Below are 4,992 nucleotides of genomic sequence, written 5' to 3' on the forward strand. Positions count from 1 at the left end.
TTATTTATCTTTTACGGAAGAATCAAATAGTGACATTTCATCATCAATGGAAATTACATCCCCAAAAAGTGCAGGATCAGCAACAAACAACAAACAATGCAAGCAAACAATAACCAGCACAGTAAAGTGCCCTCTACAGACATTAGCTTGAGATTTTGTGAGATGCTCTTGTTCACATTTATGCTGATAGTACCTCATCTCTTATCTAAGAGGCTTCATCAGTTCATGCTTATCTGACTAGGCTGGAACTAGTCTGACAAACTGGTGTGGAAACCCAGGTATTTAACCTCTGGGGAGGTCTTCACAAGGCCAATGATGTCACTGGTTCGTTAGTGCTCCAATGGTGTGTCAGCGACGGTCGTTGAAACTCCTGCTGCAACGGTGGTCGTTGGAGTCGTTAGAGTCACATGAGGCCATTTGTGAACAACCATTGTTTTTAGAGGTTAAGCTGTTAAACCTCCTGGGCAAGGATGAAAGGACAGCATTATAGGTGGGGGATAGGTGGTGTCGCAGACCTCCTCCTCTACTGAGAGATGGTTTTTCCAATTTTACATAGATGGATTCTTTTACAATTCTTTCAAACCATCTGTCTTCCCTGTCCAAAATGTGCACATTGTTCAAACCATCTGTCTTCCCTGTCCAAAATGTGCACATTGCTGTCTTCAAAGGAGTGTGCTTTCTCTTTGAGGTGTAAACAGACAGCTGAGTCTTGCCCTGACGAGTTCGCCCTTCTGTGTTGGGCCATGTGTTTGCTTAGTGGTTGTTTTGTTTCACCAATGTACAAGTCTGGGCATTCCTCACTGTACACCAGGTTGCTCTTCTTGGTGGACGCTGTCCAATGCAGATGTACGTGCCACAGACCCTGGAATGATGTGTTCACTCAATGACTGACTGCCTGACTGACTGATGTTAAAAGCTGGATCTAAAAAAAATTCTTCAGCTGAACTCAGACAAAAAAGAGACTGTTGTCATTGGGCTGCAGCACATTACAACAAATTCTGCCTGTGGCTGGTCCCCTGTCAGATGATATCAAAGCTGAAATCTGGTTTAACAGTAATTTAAGTTTAAGTAATTTCAGCTTTCATCTGTCACACCTGGATCACTACAACAGCGCATTTTCTAACCTGAATCAAAAATCTATTAATGGACTCCAGACTGTACAAGAATTCAACTGACATGATGATGACATCACTCCAGTTTCAGCCTCTTTACACCGGCACCGAGTATGTGTTAGATTTTAAGATTTAACTGATTATTTTTAATGCTTTTCATGGTCTCTCTCCCAGTTATATCTCTAACCTCTTAGTGACATACACCTCAGGACGTATGAGGTCCTCGGGCAGAGGTCTTCTGTCTGTTCCAGAGGTCTGGCTGAAAACTAAAGGGGACAGAGCGTTTGCTGTCAGGGCCCCGAGGCTCTGGAACAGTCTGCCCGAGGTAATCAGGTCGGCCGAGTCAGTGATGTCTTTTAAATCCCTTCTTATAACATACATTTATTAGAGAGCCTCTCCTGATGTTACCTGAGTTTTAAGTTCATTTAAACTGTCTCTTATTTCCTCAGTTTGTATACATTAAAATGTTTTCATCAGTTCTTTTAAAAGTTGTCGTCATGTCTCGTCTGTTTTAATCACTGACATGTAAAATACTGTGTAACTCTTTTGAAAAGTGCTTTATAAATAAAGATTATATTTATTATTTTCTTAATCACTTTATTGTAATTAGCTATTTATTGTTTTCATATTGTTTTTTTTATTAAAAGCTTTATTGATAGTAAAGTATGCCTTGTTCTTCATTTTCATTCAGGGACATTAAAATGACTGGAGGCCTTGAGGCCATAATCAGCAAAGTGGTGGTGGTAATTTTGGTTTGGGGGGCTCCAGTGTAAGAGGGCCCAAAATGTTCAGTAACAGCCTTTGTCCAACCACTTCTGTAAATTTAAGAAACCATTGAATTGACACTCATGCCCACTTCATGCTGTGACTGGCTGGCTGTGCATCGGTAAGGTTACCAGGGTTTGAACGTCTCTATCTGCTCTGTTTTTCATTTGTTGGACAACTGCTTCTGTCAATTTTCATTTGAGCACTAAGTATGTTTGAAAATGTGAGACGTTATCCCCATATTTAAATGATATATCATCTGTGATAGTAACCAGCCACATGCCCCTGATTTTACATGCATAGTCCAAAAACTCTGCAGTGAATACGACCTGAGTAAAGACTTTTCTTCGTGGGCTGTATTGTCCCTGATTATTCAGTGGCTGTGTAACTTTGTCCCTGGAGTTGAACCTGCAGGAAAAAACACAAAATGTGTTAAATAAAATCAAAACTTGGAGTTTATGGAGCACTTACCCATAGTCAGTGTATTACATACAGTAGCTGTCAGTCAGAACACCCCAAATTTGTAGAAGCAAGCTGGAGTCTGACAAGGAGGCTGAGCAATGTACTGCTGTGGAGGGTGTTTTCTCGACAGGGAACTGAAGCCATTACATTTCTTTTTTGAAAGCCAGACTCAACCAAGAAGAACAGTGATCTGACATCACTAAACACAGGAGCTACTGGTCTATTGCTGCCTCTGTCAGTTATATATGTATATATATATATTTATGTGGCATTAGTGTTTAAAGTGGTTAATTCGAACTCAAGGTCCGGCACTGTATTCACTTTNTTAAGTGTGGAAAACATGCAAAAAAGTAAGAAATCAGGAAGGGGGCAAACACTTTTTCACACCACTGTATATGTATATATATATATATTTATGTGGCATTAGTGTTTAAAGTGGTTAATTCGAGCTCAAGGTCCGGCACTGTATTCACTTTCAATTTTCAATCAATCAATTTTATTTTTAAAGCCCAATGCCAGACTTCTGTGTTGGGCCATGCGTTTGCTTAGTGGTTGTTTTGTTTCACCAATGTACAAGTCTGGGCATTCCTCACTGTACACCAGGTTGCTCTTCTTGGTGGACGCTGTCCAATGCAGATGTACGTGCCACAGACCCTGGAATGATGTGTTCACTCAATGACTGACTGACTGACTGACTGATGTTAAAAGCTGGATGTCAAAAAATTTTCTTCAGCTGAACTCAAGACAAAAAAAGAGACCAATATCACAAATCACAATTTGCCTCAGAGGCTTTACAGCATACGACATCCCTCTGTCCTGAGGACCCTCGCAGCAGATAAGGGAAAAACTTAAGTAAGGCAAGACTTGCAGAGATCTACCCAAGTGTTGACAACAGATGTGACCACTGCTCATATCTTCTATCTGTCCCAAACTAAAGAGTTCCTGGGCCGACATTTTAGAAACCTTGTCTGAAACTTTAAAAAAGGATTTGCAACCCTGCACTCTCATAGCACTGTTTGGGGTTCCAGGGGACATTGCCACTCTAACTGCTGGACAAGCTGATGTGGTGGCGTAAAAGTCTATTAGCTCGTTGTCAGAATTTTGCTTGAAAGCCTTGCAGGCTCACAAAGGGGTGTATCTGTGACAACCAATCACATCTGTTAAAAGAATGTGTCGTACCTAACGACAGGGTCAACCACACCTCCTCACTGAGGTTAAAGTTTCTGTCTCTTCCTCGCTCAAATCTCTCTTAAGCTAGAACTCCTTACTAAAAGTTTTTAGGCTAAGTTAGGAGCTCTCTGAGAGTTTTCTTAAGCCCCTTTTACACTGCCAGATTTTACGCAAATGTTGGGCAGTTTTGCCGGCAAGCTGCGAGCGTTTAGACACACAGAGCCGGATTTGCAAGTCGATCCGAGGTGCCCAATTTTCCGCCTCGTAGGGTAGACATATTGGCGGAACCTTTTTGGTTTAAAAAGAATGAGGCGGTCTTCCGCCACAGGAGGGGCTGTTGATGACTTGTGGGAGGAGCTGTTGATGACACTGCATGTGTGACCCACTGCCGGTGGATAAACAGGAGGGGCCTCCTTGCCCTCGCAAACGAAGAGGCCATTAACCGTCAGATGATGGGGACGGTGAAGGACGGGCCGACTTATGAGAGAATCGCCGAAGCACTGGCCAGCCGCAGCTCTTTACTCACGCCCCCCATTGCCCAGAAAAAGGTGCATTCTGTATAAACAAAAGTAGGCAGGCGATTTTGCTTTTATACTGCCAATGCTGAAAGAAGACTGATTGGGCTTTCCTGCAAATTTGCACAACTCCTGTTTAAAAAGGGCTTTAGAGTGTTTGTGAATGCAGCCCCTGGTATTTTTTCCTCAAACTTGAGAATGTAAAATTCACTCTTCAAGGCTCTGCAGACCGTTTCCATAAGAAATTGCAATGTTTGTTAGTTTATTTTAATAGCGTTCAAACCCTCCCTCCTGAACAGTAGAGATATACTATGTCATTGTACATTATTGTTATTCACTGTTACTCAGAAGACCTTCTCCTCTTGTTTTCCTTTCCTTTCTTTTATTTACTTATTGTTTACCTCCTGTGTCAGCCTGCTTCCCCAAACTGGGAGCGTGCCGTTTGACATCTACTGTAGGTAATAAACTGACCATAGCCAAGAACCCCATGCAAACACACTTCAAAAAAACTGAACCATCCCTTAAAATATGATTTATTTTAATTAAAACCAGAGGTCTCATATATAAATGTAATAATAATAATAATAATAATAATAATAATAATAATAATACATTTTATTTAAAAAGCGAATAATAATAATAATAATACATTTTATTTAAAAAGCGCTTTTCAAAGTTCTCAAAGTCACTTTACACAGACAGTTCAAACACATCAAATAAAACAGTAATTTTCAGCAAAGACATCGAAGACAAAGAGGAATAGTAATGGGAGTGAAAAAACAAGGAAATAAGTAAATGAATAAAAGTAGCTAAACATTAAAAGCAGAACGGAACAGGTGAGTTTTGAGTAGTGATTTGAATGATGGGAGGTCAGTGCAGTCACGGATGAGTTTTGGGAGGGAGTTCCAGAGGGTGGGGGCAGCAACAGAGAAGGCTCTGTCCCCCCAGGTTCTGTGCTTGGTCTTGGG

At 41.1% G+C, this 4,992-nt stretch overlaps 1 protein-coding gene across 1 annotated transcript in view; it reads right to left on the minus strand.

Moving 5' to 3' along the window:
• Positions 1-638: 638 nt before the first annotated feature.
• LOC126385712 (butyrophilin-like protein 1) overlaps positions 639-4,992 on the minus strand; it is a 20,724-nt gene continuing 16,370 nt past the window's right edge. Inside the window, exon 4 of the mRNA XM_050037594.1 lies at positions 639-2,285. Coding sequence (XP_049893551.1) covers positions 2,251-2,285 — 35 coding nt within the window. The 3' untranslated portion in view covers positions 639-2,250. The remainder of the gene's footprint in view (positions 2,286-4,992) is intronic.

The sequence above is a fragment of the Epinephelus moara genome, chromosome 24 (genome assembly GCF_006386435.1).
Source record: "Epinephelus moara isolate mb chromosome 24, YSFRI_EMoa_1.0, whole genome shotgun sequence".
Classification (NCBI taxonomy): domain Eukaryota; kingdom Metazoa; phylum Chordata; class Actinopteri; order Perciformes; family Serranidae; genus Epinephelus; species Epinephelus moara.